The sequence below is a fragment of the Aplidium turbinatum genome, chromosome 13, assembly GCF_918807975.1.
Source record: "Aplidium turbinatum chromosome 13, kaAplTurb1.1, whole genome shotgun sequence".
NCBI classification, from domain to species: domain Eukaryota; kingdom Metazoa; phylum Chordata; class Ascidiacea; order Aplousobranchia; family Polyclinidae; genus Aplidium; species Aplidium turbinatum.
This window is the reverse complement of record NC_137484.1, coordinates 6,789,748-6,807,636: the sequence shown is the minus strand read 5'-3', so window position 1 is coordinate 6,807,636 and position 17,889 is coordinate 6,789,748. Positions and strand designations below refer to the sequence as shown.

General features: G+C 37.5%; 3 protein-coding genes across 3 annotated transcripts in view; 2 read left to right on the top strand and 1 right to left on the bottom strand.

Annotated features, from left to right (window-relative positions):
- LOC145781800 (E3 ubiquitin-protein ligase RNF123-like) overlaps positions 1 to 17,677 on the top strand; it is a 44,257-nt gene extending 26,580 nt beyond the window's left edge. The window contains exons 32-35 of the mRNA XM_082593470.1: positions 12,153 to 12,334; positions 12,452 to 12,543; positions 13,054 to 13,142; positions 13,705 to 17,677. Of these exons, the coding sequence (XP_082449596.1) occupies positions 12,153 to 12,334; positions 12,452 to 12,543; positions 13,054 to 13,142; positions 13,705 to 13,852 (511 nt within the window). The 3' untranslated portion in view covers positions 13,853 to 17,677. The remainder of the gene's footprint in view (positions 1 to 12,152; positions 12,335 to 12,451; positions 12,544 to 13,053; positions 13,143 to 13,704) is intronic.
- On the top strand, positions 2,623 to 4,379 carry LOC145781802 (microsomal glutathione S-transferase 1-like). Its single transcript, XM_082593472.1, has 3 exons — positions 2,623 to 2,926; positions 3,319 to 3,429; positions 4,053 to 4,379. The coding sequence occupies exons 1-3, from the start codon at positions 2,720 to 2,722 to the stop codon at positions 4,191 to 4,193; spliced, it is 459 nt and encodes a 152-aa protein (XP_082449598.1). The 5' UTR covers positions 2,623 to 2,719; the 3' UTR covers positions 4,194 to 4,379.
- LOC145781801 (uncharacterized) lies at positions 5,673 to 7,509 on the bottom strand. The gene is made up of 2 exons (XM_082593471.1): positions 7,387 to 7,509; positions 5,673 to 6,577 (listed from the first exon to the last, which is right to left on the bottom strand). The coding sequence occupies exons 1-2, from the start codon at positions 7,452 to 7,454 to the stop codon at positions 6,127 to 6,129; spliced, it is 519 nt and encodes a 172-aa protein (XP_082449597.1). The 5' UTR covers positions 7,455 to 7,509; the 3' UTR covers positions 5,673 to 6,126.
- Positions 17,678 to 17,889: the final 212 nt, after the last annotated feature.

Here is a 17,889-nt window from a genome sequence, read left to right as displayed (position 1 = left end):
AGCTGTTGTCTCTGTCACGTTTCTCTGAAAGTAGTTTACACCAGCAAGTATAACCGACTAACCGTGATTCTGATACTTGGATTGATCAACATGTGGAAATGAATTTATTGCGCTACTGTTGTAATGTGATATGGTAGGTTGCATGGACTGCAGAAAGTTTACAAAAATAATTAAAAATTATGTGCATTGCGTTGCTGAGTGATAAAGACTCTGATGAATATTCGCTGTGTTCTTCGTTTTTGCGCTGTGTTCTTCCCTTCTAAAAATATTCCGAGTCCAAATGTCCCCCTGGACCCCCTGTCAACCCTACTGCCTGAAAGTAAACTGATATATCATCGCCAATCTCTAAAAAGCACTTCTTTTTATATGTATGGAGATATAAGTTTTGAGTACTTTAATTAAGTGACGACGTAGGTTTGCTCTGTAACAATTTTCCCCTGTAGCACTAGGCCCAATTTGACCTGTTACACCTGACCGACCCTGTAGCACCGGGCCTTTAGGTAACGTATTGTGTTGTGTAGTGAAATCACCTACCGCGCATGTTTTGTTCTTGTTTAACAATTTTTTCATAAACAGACTCTGAACAACAACCTTTGCCGTCATTCTTTATAATGACAATACTGACAACAACTAGTGAAATTAGATTTAACTCCATTCTATTCATTCAAAAAGACATAGTGGGAGCGATTGCATTAAAAAAGCTAAAGTAGACGAAAAAAATTCGATTAAATTGATCTCATAACTTCAGAACCGAAGTTTGAACTTTTTGAATGTTCAGTTTTATTGATTTAGGCCGTTCTAAATCAGAAAACAATAATTTCACTTGCAATTCGTGGACAGATTTTGTATTGCATGGTATTATTAAGCGTATCGGACATTTTTCAGTTTAAAACTCAAAAAACAATGTTTTGTTGAATGCAAAAATCTTCTAGAAGACATTCGGTTTATTTGAATCACGTGACCTACGTCATCTCGGATGACACATGAGTTACTATATTTCGTGAATACGGTTTTTTGAATGTTCGATTTAAAATTATTGTTTTTGTTTCGCGACTTTTTGGAGCCAGTGTTAATTTAAGCTAATTAAAATGGAAAATTACAGTTTTACTTAGCTGCGCTTTTTGTTACAGTTTTTAATGATTTGCAAGCATCCGGTTTAATATTTTGTTCATAAACGCAACTCAATAAGCTTTAAATTCTGTCCCACGTTATTCGCCGAAATGTTTTTTATTTCTCATTCCATCTGTATTATTGTTCCTAGTACCCATCATTTGTAATTGATAGGACTGTGCTAGAGAAGTTGATCTTTCAGTTCAACCAATGCATTCAGTTTTATCCAACAAATATTTTCATTTTTACGCTTTTTCAACGCTCAACTATGTCAAAAAATCAACTTTTGATCGGACCAGTGGAGACACTAGAAAACTTACTGGGTGCTAAGCCAATCAAAAGGCTAAGTGGTGGATTTTCAACTATTTTTAAAGTGTTTTTGACAGACGTTGAATCAACGTGAAAAACAACTGATTTCCTGTCAGAGCAATTTCATATGAGCATAACGTTTGTTAGCAACAGATTGATAGGAAATAAGACAGAGCAACCTTAGCGGGTTTAACATACTTTTTTACACACAAAAAATATAACATAATTAAAATAAACTCAAACGTTTTCGACACGTACGTGTGTCCTCGTCAGAAATTAAATCTGCAATATACATAAAATGAAAAATCGTAAAATAAATTTGACTTTGCACTACAACTGTAACGACACTCTGGACTGAAAAGCACAAACTGAACAGACGATACAGGAATGGTTACGAGTAAATTATGCGGTGGGAAACAGATCACATGAGGTGTAAACTACAGGCATTTGACAAACAATTTTTTGTTTGACAAACAATTTTTGACAAACGATTTTTTGTGTGTAAAAAGGTATGTTAAACCCGCTAAGGTTACTCGGTTTTATTTCTCTATGGTTCAACAAAGCAAACTCTCTACCAAAGGTTTGGATTGATACAACAAGTAGGCCTACAAAGAAACCAAACCTCCACTTGTACTGAAAAATAGTGGCAGATAGCTGTGTTTACATGCGATTCAGATAAGTGTTGTTTTAATTGTTAAATCCTTGGTTGTTTACTCTTAGTCATCGATTCATGATGTTAAAAGAGCAACTGCCCAGCTGGCAAAATCCGCTTCCGTCTGAAGACGTTGAATCAATGTAAACGAGACTGATTTCGTAGCTGGATCATGTTTGCAAGGTGGTATTGTTTTTATTTGCTCAGTTTATTAGGTACACAGCCGACGTTCAAGTGTGAATGATTTTTTATCACATTTTTCTCTGATGGCATTGGAACTGAAAACCAACGAAAAAAACAGTTTTAAAATTCGTGGAATTGATGATTAGCAAGTTAGTTCGTATTTCCAAGTCAGCAAAATCGTCTGCGTCATGGGTCACGTGACCAGGCTGCTGTCACGTGACTTGGTACCGCCAGCCTGGCGTGATTCAGCATGATTTGCGTCTGTTAAAGCGTCGCTGATGTTGTTTCGATACTAAATGCAACGTTTCAGATTTGTTTACACAGCACTAGGAAGGATTTTCTTACGCCACTGCGATACGCCACATTGCCGCACTTGTCGCTTCATTCACACTTCACTTCACAGCTAGCGTTTGTTGAATGCAGTCAGGCTCAGACCAGCACAACTGAGAAAAGAATCAAGACGAAATGCTGAGTTTTGAAAACGACGTTTTTACCGCTTTCGCCTGGTATGGATTGCTTGCAATTGTCAAGATGATGCTGCTGTCCATCTTGACAGCAAACTTCAGGGTTTTTACCAAGACTTTCGTCAACGAAGAAGATGTGGTTACATTTGGCAGCAGTATCCATATCAAAGATAAGCCATCTGTTGGCTTTTCTCCAGCAATTGAACGGGTAAGTCAACCATAATTATTTGCAATCAGCATACAAATATATCGTGTGCGTGTATTAGTTGTGTTAAGGAATAGTAACAAGGTTTCGCTGCTCTAAAATTATGCGATTTGTTCTGCAAACAGTCTGCTTTGACGTAATAAAATGCAAGTTAGTTGAATTAATATTGCGAAGTAACACATCAACGGAATAGTGCTTTAAAACTCACGGAAATATTTCGTTAGCATAAGCAATGGTTTCGCAAAAGTTATTTTGAACGTAAAACGATTTCTTTTCCCACATTTAGCGACATTGCCTTAGTTTGATAGCTTATTCTAGCTAGCAAGATTGGTTCTTTTTACAGTTTTTGCAGACGTTATATTCATGTAAAAATGACCATTTTTGATCATTTTCAGATTCGACGAGCACATTTAAATGATTTAGAAAACATAATTCCCTTTTTTCTGGTCGGTCTCATCTATGTCCTGAGCAACCCAGAACTGGATATGGCGCTTCTACACTTTAGGGTGAGTGACTAAGCGTACTGCCACTTTTAACGTTATTTTAGGTTTAATTAACGTAACTTGTGCTATTTCTTAGTGCAAGTCTATTTCCCAACAAGTGACATCATATTCTAGTCTTTCGACAACTTGCTGTTCGAAATAGATTTGATTCAACAATTGATACATCTTGTGGTAGTCTAGTTTATAGTTACCAGAAGAACGCATTAAGTTACAGTAACACGTATGTATAGACTTATCATAAAACATAAAGAAGTAAAGGGTATAAAACTCTTCTTGTTGTAACCAAGATTTGGCTTTATTGAACTTAAAACTCGAATCTGCAAAATAAATGACCACACAACAATACAATTCAAAGTTAAAGCCAAACCAGCTAAATCAACATCTTTCACTAGAACTTGCACAAACTGAAACTGCAAACATCCCAAACAACAAAATCCGTCAATTTTACATTGATTTAACGTCTGCAGACGTTGGATCAATATAAAAATGACAGATTTTGTTGTCTGAGATAAACACAGTATCACCAACAGTGAACAATGGAATCAACATATGTGCACTTAAATCTGGCTGAAACTAGTCTATACCAGTCCATACTCAACATAGTTACCTTGTTCCTTTTTATTCAGATATTTTTTGGTGTTCGAGTTGCTCATACCATCAGTTACCTCTTCAAGATACCTCAGCCAGCTCGTTTCGTGTTTTTTCTCTCTGGCTACATGGCTACCCTGTCGATGGCTGCTCGAGTGCTCATACAGATGGCTACATAGAACCGTGCATACTACATGCATTTACGTGGTTGGACGCTTGAGATGAACCGGCAAATGCTATCAGATGTTAATAATATTAGATCTGGTCTAAAGACTAAAGCAGATTTTGCTCGTGTGCAACCGTATTATTTTTGCAGTGGATCAGTTCAATTTTAAAATATTTTTGAAATAAAACTTTGTAGAACACTTGTGTTTAAGCTGGAACAAACATGACCGCCTAAGCAACGCAAAGCAGCTAGCTACAAAAATTGGTCTGTTTTATATAGATTCAACGACGTTGCCGTTGTATCAATACAAAAAGACCGATTTTTCCAGCAGATAATTATGTTTGCAAATCATGGTTAGGCGTCAAGCATAACAGTCTAAAAACAACGGAAGCGTTCCAATGTAGACATTTTTCGATTTATGGCACGATCAAAATCAAAGGACATTGCTCGATATGCAATACCCTGTTTCTTCGCTTGCATCGTTCCCATGTTGTTTGTCAAATATTTTTTATTCTTCGCCTAAAAGAAACATAACGTGTTGGTGACTTTGTATGTCTAGTCGCCTATTGTTCACTTACTTGTTTGCAAGAACAAAGGGGCAGTTGAAATTGCCAGTCAGTCAATCATTTCGCGAGGCATTAGATATAAAAAACACAATCCTTCCTTCAAATAAGCAGTTGTATGCACGAGGAGCTTCTTTTTTCTACTTGGTTATGTTGTATTGTTTGCGTTTGTAACCAATTTCATGCTTCACTCGGCCTTCGCTTTTCTTTACTGCAACCGCATCTTCTATAGTTACAGTTGTCTTCTTTTTAATTTGTGCATGCAATGTCACTTCTTTTTGGAAGAAAAACTAACTTTTTTTTGACGAGAGACAGTGGTGCACTTGAAGCGCCTGAATGCGTACTGTGTCGATTTTTTCCCTTTGACATTGCATCCAAAATCGATTAAGCGTATTTTAACGATTGTTGGACGTAGTTTAGCTCATATCTGTTTTCTGAAGAAAATGACACTTTTTATTGGCGGTGTTTGCCCGAAGCTCCGGTATTGTGTGGTGGACGAACGCGGACAATTAAACACAAACTGTTGTCAATAATTTATGAATACCTAATTCCGAAGAAACTCAATCTAGCAATCGACACTAAACCGACTTTTTCCAGTTGATTTATTAACTTTTCTAATAAATAGTGACGACGAAAACAAGTTTTGAAGCTTGCATGTACATCTTATAACGACGCATAAAAATAGTCTTATTGCACAGCGGTTTTTCATGAATTATACTCGTAAAACACATCAATGCCATCGGGATTGTAAACTTTGGAAACCGCCAAGCCCATGGGTTTTATCCAAGGGGGATGATCACCCTCCAATCATTGTAGTGGGGAGGGAGGTGAGCAATGCAAAATCAACCCCCCCTTGAAATGACTATGACGATTTTAGCCCACTGTCCAAAAATTACCCGCCCCCCCCCCCCCGAATTCTAAAAGTGGATAGAGCCCTTGGCCAATCCCATCATCCTGAACAACATGTTTCATCAAGTACACTTGCAACGAATTTTTCAATGGAAAAAGAGACCGCATTGACAAATTGATAACATTTCTATTGGTTCATTGTTTCAACTTGCGTATAAAATCAGTTCCATGTTCATCAGTTGTGGCAGAGAGTTGAGTGCTTTGCCAGACGAATAGAAACATGTTTTTACACATTCATGAAGCGCCTTGACTTGATGACTTATCAGAAGGTGGATGGCATAGTTGCTTTTCATGGATGACTTTGGCTTGGCATTTTTTCGCATATTTTAAAAAAAATTAACTTTTGAAACGTCTAGAACGATTCCATAGTGTTTTAAAACTATGTGACACTCTTTGGAGACTTTTGACTTTAAAGACGATGCCCCATTGCTTAAAGACCACATTCTTGTACAACATATTGCTTCGTGATTGGCTTTATTTGTGCGGTGGTGTTGGAGGTACAAGTATGATGGTCGGCGATTGCTGTATGTGCTCTAAATTATCACTTCTGTGTGCTGAACCACTTCCCAGCTGCTCTTCCGATACGAGAGGCAACTCTGGCTTTGTCTCGCCGCCATCTTCTCGTTCTTCAGAGAACGACGTTTCAACGACATTCTGCGAAATAAAACTCACTGGTTTCCCGCCGTCCATATATAAATTTTTCCTTCCTGATATTTCTAGCTTGTTGTGGTTGCTTGTTAGGCTCTTGTCCTTGCCAACGAAGCTTGATCTCCGCCGACGCAAACAGGCAAGGGCAGGTTCAGCTGAGAGGTAGAGAAACAGCAGTACTGCAATAACTCCACATCCTATCAGGGTTGTTATCCCCGGGTGTAAGTCAAACTCCCGATAGTGGTTGTGCACCGTCGTGGAAACACTGGCTTCACTACTGCAATATAATTAACGATAATTTGCGTTGATTTAATGTTAAAGCATGTACACAAGCTTTCGATTGAGTTACATATAACCAAACACAGATAACGTATAATACAATATAACACACACTGTGCATTTTACAAATCTTCGTTTTCGCATTGTACGAAAAATATGTTGGACAGTGAATTTGATTGAGGATCATCAAAGAGTTCATTACAAGCCACGTTCAGATTAAAAGTAATGTTCAATGTTACGGCGTTGTTGGTTCTAGCGTGTTTGTGCTATCGCAGCTAATATCTACTAGCGTAGGTGCTGGAAGGTTAGGATGTAGCAAGAAAAAAGAAACAGTATAAAACTAAAATCAAAGAAGCGTTGCAATAAACCTGTTTTTCGAATAAATATAGCCTAAAAAAAATTTCCCATGCTGAAAACGTATTCTAAGAAAACTGTTTTAAGCTGTTGACTGATTCACATAAGTAGGTGCATTGCTGATGAAATCAATATCAGTGTTACGCAAAGAGTTTCGCTCATCTGGCGTTTACATGTGAAGACGCCCGAAAGGCGAATGCATTTTTCCTTCATGAAATTAGTGCACTGACAAATAGGAGCGCTGACTTTTTTTTTACAAATGCACCTTGTCGGATTGTAATGTGCCGTGTCAACACAAGCTTCTATCACTCTCGTACTTTTTTCTGCCCTTATTATAAAACCGCATTGTGTGTCGTTGACATATGGGATCCCGCTGAGACTAATAGATACTACTTTGAAGGTCTAACACTACAATGCAGCTCAGGTTTCTAATCCAATAGCGTTTTCACTTACCTGTTGAAAGTCGCTGTTGTTAGAACAGCTTCTGTGAAATGATGTGTTGGTGCAATGGTTGAGCTCATACCTTATGTGATTAAATTACATGATATTGAAAAATCTTTTAGGCTAGAATCCAGGTCTGGAAGAAATATTAAACTAAACGTTACAGATTTATTTCTCGAAAACACATGTGGGATTTTGGGAATGTCATAATCGAACCATTTTGATTCATATTGACTGTTAATTTTGTGCAAAGAGAACGTTGTGATATATTAAGTTTTGGTTTACACTTCCTTTATCATTTTCATTCATTCTGCTCTGGTTTTCGATATCTTTCTCCATATTAAAAAATTGTGTCTTGGGAAATATTAATGTTTTTCTACTCAAATGTAGTACTCACTACTCACTTCCTCTTCTGCGTTAGTCTCAGTGATTAGTTTTACTTATTTTCATTAATGCAACAGTTATGCATCTGACGTCTTCTCCAATAGCTCAATTAACATCCGGCTGTGCAAACAAAACTAGTTCCACTGTGTAGTTTAGCGAAGCTTTAAATGACCTCTTCTTGCATCGGTACTTACCCAGATAGCAAAATCCGTCATTTTTACATTAACGTTGAATCAATGTAAAACTGGCGGATTTTTCTATCTGGGTTATGGGCTAAGCTTCCAAAGTGACCATCTCGTCGGAGGACAGAGATTCTGACAATCACTCGATTAAATAAAATCCATAGAATAATGTGGAAAGATGCAAACGTTTTAGGGCTGTATGTTTAATTGAGTGCAATCACCCAGACGACAAAATCCGTCATTTTGCTATCTGGGCATGGCCAGTTGGCCACGTAACAGCTTCATCCTTTTTGTGACATTCAAAAGTTTGGCAGAAAAATTTGGAAATATAAAGTGAAACTTTTGAATGTTGTACAGGAACGAAGCTAAACATCACTTAGACTAGTTATAGCAAGGCTACCTTTGTAGTGGAGGTGGTTAATTTTGAAACCGAAGTTAATTTGGCTTGTTTTTTAAGTTGTCTAAGATTGTTTCTCTTGTTAATTATGAAAATAATCAATTTGGTTAAATCAATAGTTCACAACCCTTGGACTTTTCTAATTATCGCAAATTTAGCTTTGACCGAAAAAGAACGTCTTTATAGCTCTCTACATTTTCAATTCCAGACTGATATAGCCTTGCTTTAATCCTTTCCTTATAATCGGATAACCACTTACTAACAATGATATCAAAAAGTCAAGTCCTCTGTCTTATTACCGAGAAAATGTTAGCTTTATATTATTGTTGCTTCCCCCTGTGATGAACCCGACTGTGCCATGACAGAAAAACGTAACATTCGCCTTCAAAACCTCAGCTGAGATCTTCTCTAGCCATCCCTTTGCACGTTCTTGTTTTGGCTCATGAATATTTATGTCTTTAGCTCTTGTACCATTTACATTTCCCGCTATATCAACTCGACAACCTCATCGTTAAGGGAGATGAGGTGCATTGTGCGCATGCTCTGACACCGTCGACGTGATTGATATTTGTAGAAAAATTGTAATTGACGTTAAAAGAACGTTTATAGACAGCAAAGAGCAATAAAGCACTATAAATTTTGATGGCATCTCGTTTCAGAAAAGATACTACTTGCCTTTAGTGCTTGTTGGCGATACACAATTTACTTGTGTAGGACGGCGTCCACCTGTTTTTGCCCGTTGTCTGTTACCTCGATATTTCAAATCTAACACCAGTTGTAAATTTAAAGGTCGGTCTGACGGTATTTCATCGAGTTTATGTCTTTTTTTTTTTTCCATTGTTTGATTGGTTGGTTTGTTTTATTGCGAGTATAATAATACAGAGGTTTGAAAAAAAATACAGTGCATATTCAAAAACATTCACAAAGTAACCCTCAGCTATATGTTTGTTGGTAAAAATAAGCAGCAAATTAAACATAAACGAAGACGCATGACTATGAGATATTCCCACGCTGATTGAGCGACCAGGAATGAGTTTTCTGAATGATTTAAAACATGCGGTCTTTGTGAATTTTTCTTTTCGACAATTGGTTCTATGAAAAACCAACGGCAGACGGCAGCTCCGTCATTCCTGGTTTGTCCTCTTCTATCTCCCTAGCCTTGCCCTTGTACGGCGCTAACTCTGCATAATTCTTACAAAACCAAACTAAGTTTATACTTTAGTCTATACTGATACTAATACTTATGTTATAGTTTATACTGATACTAATACTTATAGCTTATACTGATACTAATTTTGAAGGCTTAATGTTTCTGATTAAATTGTTTTCCAAAAGCTTTTTTTGAAAAAACAACAACAGCAATACGCTACTTTTGGGATAAGTTGGCCGTGTTCCTGCTACATCTGTCAGTCAACTCTGCTCAGTTATAAACCTGAAATCTATGCGCCGCAAATGACGCGGACTTTCATTCAGACAAAACTTCCTCGATTGAACCTCTGGTGCTGATGATTTGTTGCTTTACCACATCAGGTTGTGTGCGGAAACTGACACTGCAGATGTACTTGTCAGACACACAAGCTTTAATTACCATTGCTATTTTTACAACGTTTGATTCTTGTAATAGAAAGTCAGTTCGTAACAATGGCTCCCATCCAGTAGCGAGTTGTCTGATCTAATTAAGCTTTTTGTCGTGAAACGTCAGAAAGAGTGGTTTAAAAGTCTTATAGCAACAGCCAACAGAACAACGGACCACGTGACTGTCATTACTGTTTTAAGTTTGTAGCCTGCTGAAACGTCTACAGACATTGTTTCGATGTAAAAGATTGATTTGCCATACAAGACCATGGAAACCATAACTTGTGGCAGCAATGCTGACTTTGCAGGGCTACGTAGGCCTTTGGAAAATGTTTCACGCAAACGATACATGTTAGTTAGAGATCGTACTACGAAGAGTAATACTGCAGTAAACTATTAGGCTTAGAGGAAAGCGGTGTCAATAACTCACAGATGACACTATTGTTTCACAGGGAATTTTCTTTCCGTCTTTAATAATAACTCACAGATGACACTATTGTTTCGCAGGGGATTTTATGTCCGTCTTTAATGATGTTACCAAGTCCCAAAGGTATCATCAATTTTTTGGATAGAATTGTTTAAATAATTGAGTTGGTATTTCTTTGGTTCAAGCTTGATTAAACTTCCAGTCTGTGACATTTCTTTTAATGAATTTTCTGATGCCATTGTTAATCGAGGTAAACAGTAAAACTTCTCCCGAAAAATATGTCATAGGCAAAAATCCTCTATAACTCAGCCAGCAAATTAGTCGTTTTTTACATTGATTTAACGTCTGCATACGATAAATCAATCTAAAAAAGACTGATTTTCTGACTGGGAAAACGTTCTCCATGGTGTGATTTTCTCTTTAACAATGTATCCACACCGTCCATGAGGAGTTTTTTCATGATTTTTCGAGGACTTTTTCCTACGTGTATTGGTCAGATAGATAATATATTGTTGTAGAGGATGATCTTGTTACCTAATTGGATTAAATGCATACCAGTATTTTACAGATCGTTTCGTTCTCTATCATGGTTAGGAAGAGAACTCAAATTTTAACGGCTTACCTGACCTGTGCTTATTCAAACCATGCAACATTGCGGATGAATTTTTGTATTGTACCGCAGCTTTCACATGAAATTTATTGTGGTGATAATCTTATGCTAAAAAATTAAACGTGAAAACTTTGCCCTTTCATACCACTTTACTTATCGGCTGTATAGCTGAGTGGTGAGAGCCAAGGTTTGACGTTCGATAGGGCGCCGGTTCGACCCCGCTCAAAAGCATGTGGCTGTGTCTTTGGCAAGACAATTCAAGGCATGCCGTCGATTGCGGAGTGGCACCTCTTCGACTATAGCCCTTGATTTCTCTTATGATTATGAGCAGCTCTGGCTAGAAATACATTCAGTCTTTCATAGGGCTATTGCCTACTGAACTGAACCACTTTACAGAGACGTCACAGTAATTGTAATGAAAATTTTCATTCTAAAGCAACGAATTCTTTTTGTTTGATGCACACTCAGTCACATACTTCGCAAGTCATCTTGTTGAAAGAAGAAGTTCTATGGCATCAGCAAACGGTCTGGTTCACTCATGCGAGTGATTGTATGCTTGAGCAAATGGACCGACTCCCATACTAAGCAACTAGTAGCCTATTACCATCATCAATATCGCTGTTGGGAACAAATAGCTCATTTTATCGATCAATATGAATAAGCGGCTTGAGTTCAAACTGCAGAAACGAAACTAATGGTCCAGCAAGCCTTTCAAAAGCTAATCCGTTTTAAACTAGGTTTTACTTACGATTGAATTTCTCTGCACGCCACACATTGTCTACATTTGAGCCTCTGGGGCCGAGGGCCTATTCTTAGAACTCAGGGTAAATGAAGATGGAGGCAGTTTAATTTTAGAAACGTTTGTACCAACTTGAGTTTATTTTGTTATTCATAACTCAACCAAAATTAACGTTTATCTTAATATTGAGTTATTTTTTTAATAACTTTTCATGAAGTTCGTAGACCATACTTTAGTATTTAGATTTCTCCATCTAACACGTGTTTCTATTTTTATTTTCATGCTATTGCTCATGAAGCAAATCAGTGTTTTTTACATTGATTCAAAATCTAAGTACGATTTTTCAATGTAACAAGGAAGTAATTTGTTGGCTTGAAATTGTTTATTTCATTGATCTATTTTCTTTTCAAAGTTTCTTCGACTCGTTCATTGGTCATTACCTTAACCTCTTATAATTTCATTAGGGAGGAGAGAGCCATCAAGACTTTGATCACAGATCCAGGATTCAACATCATCTCTGTTGAGTTTCTTCTCAACATGCGCGATGAAGCGAAATCGAGTGATGTGATTGGTCAATCCAAACCACGTGGTCCAACAATCCCTTATATGAGATCAAAGGACAAAAACTTCGTCTCTCTTGAAGACTGTAAGTTAAAAAATACTGAAAGGCAATGACCTCTGTTATATGCCGACTGGGTTGATGACGAGCCTCTGAAGCGCTTCTAGAGAAATTCAGTTGAATGTTATCATGGTTGCTTTTCAGACGAAGAAGTCATGGACATGGAGGTGGACTCCCTTCGTAACGCAGTCCACAAGTTACGTGAGTCGGTGAAAACAGCGGCAAACAATGTCGAGGTAAGTGCAACACTATTTTCTTAAATGCTAACTAGCTATTTTTAACATTGGTTTGTTTATGGCCTTGAGATAGAAGTACAGGATAATAAAAGTAGTTCCTTCCACCGTTTGGTGTGTTGTAGAAATGCTTCGACGAAGCTTGAGCTTAACGCTTTTCTCTTACTTGTTGGTAGAACCTGCCCTGGTACTACACCACAAACTATTCGTCCGATTGTAGCGACAGTACCTACAGTAGGTAGGCTACTTTGAATCACAATCTATGTGCATTGTTTGATAAACTAAGCGTTTACAAAATCTATTTTACAACTCAATCTTGCAATGATTCTGCAGGTGAATAATGGTTTAGGGACATTTAAAGCTTTTTTGAGCCCTTTGCTCACAGTTGTTGGCATGTTAGGAGCGGTTTTGCAACACTCTTACTTGTTATTTTGCTCAAATCAACATTTATGTGCTGCACCAGGTCGTGCTACTGTTTACTGAATACGACTTTACTTACAAATGTTCTTTCAGCAACCCATGGACGAAGATAATTTGTGCACGATTTGCTATGCCAACGAAGTCACGGTTGAATTCCTTCCGTGTCGTCACACGTCATGCCGGTACGTAAGTTGAGACCGACGCTTGTTTTCTTGGTTTTGCTGCAATTTACAGCCTTCTACAGGAAGCGCTTGAGCAAGATTACAAAATAAGTCGTTAGCACAAAAAAGAAAATCAGTCGTTGAGACAAAATAAATTTCACTTGTTCCACTGTGAAATTCACTTGTCTTCAAGTTATCTTCTGTTTGAACGATTTCTTCTTTCCTAAAACTTTTCTCAAACAGTTTTACATCTTTATAAATATTTATGGTGAAACAATAGCGATTAAGACAAGCAAAGTACACCCGAAGACTTTTTATTCAAGCTTACTTCATAAAGCATGATTTACAAGATCTTTAAGCAATTGGGCCCACTGGGTGAATATAGTTTATTGACGACGTAAAGCTCTAGCATTGGTTCCCAATTTTATGTAGTAATGGATCTCTTTCCAAGAATGGTCAAGTTGGCGGTACCTGAAACTTTATAAGATGATTTTGAAGATCCAAAGTCTTATGCGTATTTCACATCATCAGGTTTTCAATCATACATGTGCCTAGTTCAACGTTATGTTACTTTCTTTTCTAGGCAATGCATCAAGCAGCAGTTGATGAGCAGCAGTGAGTGCTTCTACTGCAAGACAAACGTAGAACGGTATGTCGACATCACCTCCTCCAGCCCCGGTGACACCTTTTCCAAGTTCTCTGGAGCCGGACCGTCAACATCCACGCAGTGACGCCCGAGAGCAGCATTAAGTTTAAAACTGGTTCACTTATTAAAAAAAAAACAATAGCCTTTTTTTAAATGCTCGTATTTTACTCGCCTGATTTTGTGAAATTTTACTACTGCGTCGCTATTGGCGCACTTTTAGCAGTGTTGAGGCGATGTTCAAGTTTTAATGTTCTTAATTTCAATTTATTTTATTGTATGTGAGCCTGAAAACGACAGCTATTTTTTTTAGCTTTGTCAAGAGGCCATTTTGCAAGTTTTTGCCGAGGTTTCTTTTGTTGACCTAACACTGTAGTTTTATAAATGGAAACTTATTAGGCAATCTACTGTCATGAGCACGGAGCCCTAACTGCAGAATCTAAACTCATAGTATGTTTCATAGATTACTGAAATGTTTGGTAAGTTAAACTTGTTTTCATCCTCAGTGCAAAAATTGAATAATGAACGCATTTCAATACAATGCGGCATTTTTTTCACAACAGAAAGGTAAAAACATGAGATAAATGTGTTGGCAAACAGCAAGCATTTGTCGTTCTACCAAGTTCCTACTGTTTCGATGTGATATGGAACTGATCAGTCACGCATCACCGTCACCCACTTGTCCATTTTACTGCCATTGCACTGGCTGTTCCCGCAGTGCATGCATCCAATTCAATCAACCAACCGATTAGGTCTTCTCACAATCCACGTGAAGATACCCGTTTATACAAATATTTAACTTTTAAACCACTCACAAGGGTTCGTTCTAGTGATGCACAATACTTCACCATGGACAAGTGAGGGTTGCTACATTTAGCAGTGTGCCAGTTCATCGCTAAATCAGCTAAACGTTATTAGGCTGAAAAGTCGCCGAGTTTGTTATTCCGCTGTTTGTTTTCAGTGCAAGTTCAATCCGAAGCAGCTAAGCTCTTTCGAATCTGAAAATTTATATTCTTAATATAGGCTAGGATGGGTAATTGGGTATTAGGTATGGCAAGCCTGTGCTAGTGTACATTAATACCTATAATTTTTTCTTAACTTCAAGGAAATCCTGCACACACCAGGGACAATGTGTGTTTTCATTTATTGAACTCTTTGCTGGAAATATACTTGATCAGAATTCGTTCCATCCCTGACCTTTTTTTTTCTGGCCTTTCGTGCTTGTCAGATTAACATGCACATGGGGATTTGTTATTGTCTGTGATTTCAACTTTTTCTTTAAATATTTCGTTCGTTCACAGTAACATCATTAGTTCTTTTCGTATCGATTCATCGTCAGCACGCTATTTTTTTTATCGACAATGATTTAAACCAGTTTAGGTATACACCACAAATCGCCAAACTGGAGGGTGGAATTAAGCAATCTACTAATGACTTCTTTTATTTGTTGGGAAAAACCTGTGTTGGTTGGGCTTCGTTTTATCCAAGATTTCCTTCAGTAAATTCTGTTTATTGTTTAACCAATATCTGAAACGTTGAAAAAACGTAACCTTTTTGTCAAGCAGATAGCCGCAGTTTCACAACGGTTATGTTCTATGAGTGTTTACAATGAAATTTCGTTTCTTTCTTTTTATGAAATTCCTTGTCGGTTAGTTTGTTATATTTTGCGCTTATTTGTAACAACCACAACGTAGCAGATAGAAAGTGGTTCAAGCATCGTTTACGAGCGTTGAAACTACGTCGTTTTCCTCATTTTTAGGTGAAAGTTATACAAGTTAACTTATAGAAAGTCTACTGCTTTCGGGTGTATCATCCAACGTCTGAAAAGCGTCCGCTTACATCAGTATTGCAGTCTATGGATTTAGCACATAGATGAGTTGGGCGAGTTACGTCATCGATTACTGCTCTGGCAGTCTGGTACTTCATACCTCTGGCGAGCCTTGTGACAATCTAACATGTAAAAGTTGCCTTTTTTACATCTTTTCAACGTCTAAAGTTACTAAGGGTGAATAACTTTTGGTTGGTTAGGGCAATGGTGTGTAGCCTATCGGCCATTTTAGACACTCATTGTACCTGATACGTATGACAAGTAGTTACGGGCCACCATCAACCATGTGGAGACGCTAAAGTAAAGAAATTGTCTATTAACTGCTCAACTTCTAAGATAGTTGTCTAAAACAAAAGTGATGGTAAAACGGTTCATAGGTCTCTGACAGCCCGGAAACCCACAGTTGATACCTATGATTCAAATCATTGCCGTTTCAAGTACTGCAACAGTTGAGCAAGGTATCAGTACTTGGTATTCGAACGGGAACCGTATTTTCCCAGACATTCGATGAGCCAAATCTTCTGCGTTGCAAGAGCCGTGCAAAAAGGTTGTTGTTGTTGATAAAATGTTTTCGTTCGACTGTATTTTATTTTTGTTTTCCCTTTGCATTCGTTGATCTTTTTCTGTCGAAATGTGATGTTTTTTCTGCAGCTGTGTAAAACTGATTTTGTTACTTTTATCTTGATATGCTAACTATTACGTTTGAGGCCTAAAACCCCGGGTTAATTTATTTGTATTCAAAACTGTGGATTGGAGATCGATCCACAATTATGAGAGGCAAAGTTTGTAACCACTTTCTCCACTAATGCGTTAATGTAAATGTGAGGCTACCGTACCTTGAAACAATGTAAAAAAGCTTATTTTCAAACCGTTTTGTTTGTTTAAAGAGTTGTAATGTGATTGTAGGCTCATCTGTTGTGACAAATTCAAAATATTTTGCCAATTAGAATTTAGATAAGCACGCGTAGCACGATCGTTTATCACTATGCAATAGGCCTACAATTACATCAGCTTAGTGGTATTCATTTTTATCAGTCAGCAAATTAGTCTTGTTTTTGCATTGATTCTACGCCTTCAGACATTGAATCAATGTAAAAGAAGCCGATTTGCTGATAGGTCAGTATCCGTTGTGTGATTCGTATCCAACTATCCACAATATTCACCTACACCTTCTCCCGAGTGACTGGGTAATTTCCACCTTGACAAATAACGTCTATCTTAAAAGTTCAGTTTGAAATTAATTTGAATTCAACATGAAGCGACATGGCTTTGGTACAATATTCTTCTCGAAGCTACGCTAGTGAAATACAATTTTTGTTTTCACTTCCCTTTGTCATCTCCTGGCTTGGGGTCTTCGCAATGTAATGTAGCCGACTACCGACTGATAACTTTGTCCTCTCTGACTTGTATTTATGACGTCATATCTTCTGGTAGCAATTTTTGCAATTCTTCTGAAAGGGAATGGGCCTACATTTTCATTTTTAACTTGGAAACACGTCGCCCACGCGTTATCGTAATAGTCAGGTTCCCGTGTATTATATCTTTGTTGCTGACATATTGTTGATCACTTGTTCAGCAATGTTTTAAAGCGTATTCTTCGACTTTGAAATAAAAATGTTGAATTTTAAACGTTGCTTTTATTCGTAGTTTGGCACTTAGCCCAATAAATATCATAAATAGGCCACCAATAGATCTTTCCCGTAGCCAACCATTGAAACGTGACGTGGAAAACAAACCACTTCACGAACTGAAATCGTGGTAGTGAAGCAGAATTTTTGAACGTTTTGGTTGTTGTTGTAATTGAACAATCGCTCACTTTAGTTGTACATTTTGTACTAAAAGTACTTTATTGACTGAGTATTACAATTAAGTAATCTATTTTAAGAAAAAAATTGAATTTACTGCATGGCCGTAGCCCATGGGCCTAACTACCGCCAGCACAGCGCTACAGCCTACTGCACGGGGCCACTGAACGAATGGACCTTGCATTGATAAATTTTTATTTGAAATACATCAGTTAACAACTAAAGCAGGTAGCCTAAACTTGTTATTATTTTATTTAGATTCTACACATAATTTTTTCGTGTAGCATTTTCGCTTATTAGCTAGCCTACTTGATGTTTTTGTCCTACCTTGGTTTATGCTCAGGTTCACTCCAGGTTTCTAGCCACTTAATGTTTGTGTTTGATTTGGCTTCTTTTGCTTTTATGGAACTAATGTATTGACACAGAATCAAACAACATTTGTATTTTTTGCAATTATTACTTTCTGTCGAAATAGGAACAATCACATCACAA